This window comes from Bison bison, unplaced genomic scaffold (genome assembly GCF_000754665.1).
Source record: "Bison bison bison isolate TAMUID 2011002044 unplaced genomic scaffold, Bison_UMD1.0 scf7180017854880, whole genome shotgun sequence".
Lineage (NCBI taxonomy): Eukaryota > Metazoa > Chordata > Mammalia > Artiodactyla > Bovidae > Bison > Bison bison.
Window position 1 is genome coordinate 87579 of NW_011485453.1, and position 822 is coordinate 88400.

Genomic DNA, 822 nt, shown 5'->3' on the forward strand with positions numbered 1-822 from the left:
CGCGGTCAGCGTGGGAAGCTTAGGCAGAGGGGTCAGGGTGATGGCGCCAGGCTCTTACCCGAGCAAAGAAGGACGTGTCCAGCTCGTCAGGGAAGTCAGCCGTGTCCTCTTCCAGGAAGCTGGCAGGAGTGAAGCTTCGGCGCTGGGCGCGGCGTAACGTGCCATCCCTAACCGAGCGACCCTGCCAGCGAGGGAGTAAGCACGCGGCTCCGTGTAACCCACTCGCCCCCAAACCCCACCTGGGCCCCTGCACCCACCTTCACCAGCGCAGCAGCTGCCCGGAAGCTCATCTTGGCCACCGACTCGCGCTTGCGCCGCCGCGGGAGCCGGTTGAAACCGGAGCGGGAGCTGGAGAAGGAGCAGAGGGAGGCGGCACCCGGCGTGACGGGCGTGTGCGGGGCGCTCGGGCCGTCGGCGGCATCATCCGCCAAGCGGAAGGCCCGGCCCCGGGCCAGGGGGTCTACGATCTGGAGGAAGGGAGGAGATGCCAGAGTTGGGGCTGGGTCTGGCCAAGGGGGCTCCTTCCCCACCCCAGATCCCACTGTGGAGAACACAGCTGCTGTTCAACCCCCCACCCAGCGGGCCCCTGGACAGCTGAGTGGGTTCTGCCGCAGCCCAGTGCACCCAGGGCCCCCTCTCCGCCTGCATTTGTGTTACAGCACTGTCCATCCCGCGATGCTTCCGGTCCAGACGCTGGCCAAGGCTCAGTCCCAGGTCCCTGTCTTCCCTCAGGAGCCCCTCATCCCAGAGAGCATCTTAGGTGCCTTTACAGGAGCATCCAACCACCATCCAAATCCAGGAGCTCCCAGGGACCGCCTTTGC

General features: G+C 66.7%; 1 protein-coding gene across 1 annotated transcript in view; it reads right to left on the bottom strand.

Annotated features, from left to right (window-relative positions):
• Nucleotides 1–822, bottom strand: part of RHBDF1 (rhomboid 5 homolog 1 (Drosophila)) — an 8141-nt gene that overhangs the window by 5160 nt on the left and 2159 nt on the right. Inside the window, exons 5-7 of the mRNA XM_010857445.1 lie at nt 663–738; nt 258–541; nt 59–181 (exon numbers count right to left, since the gene is read on the bottom strand). Of these exons, the coding sequence (XP_010855747.1) occupies nt 59–181; nt 258–541; nt 663–738 (483 nt within the window). The remainder of the gene's footprint in view (nt 1–58; nt 182–257; nt 542–662; nt 739–822) is intronic.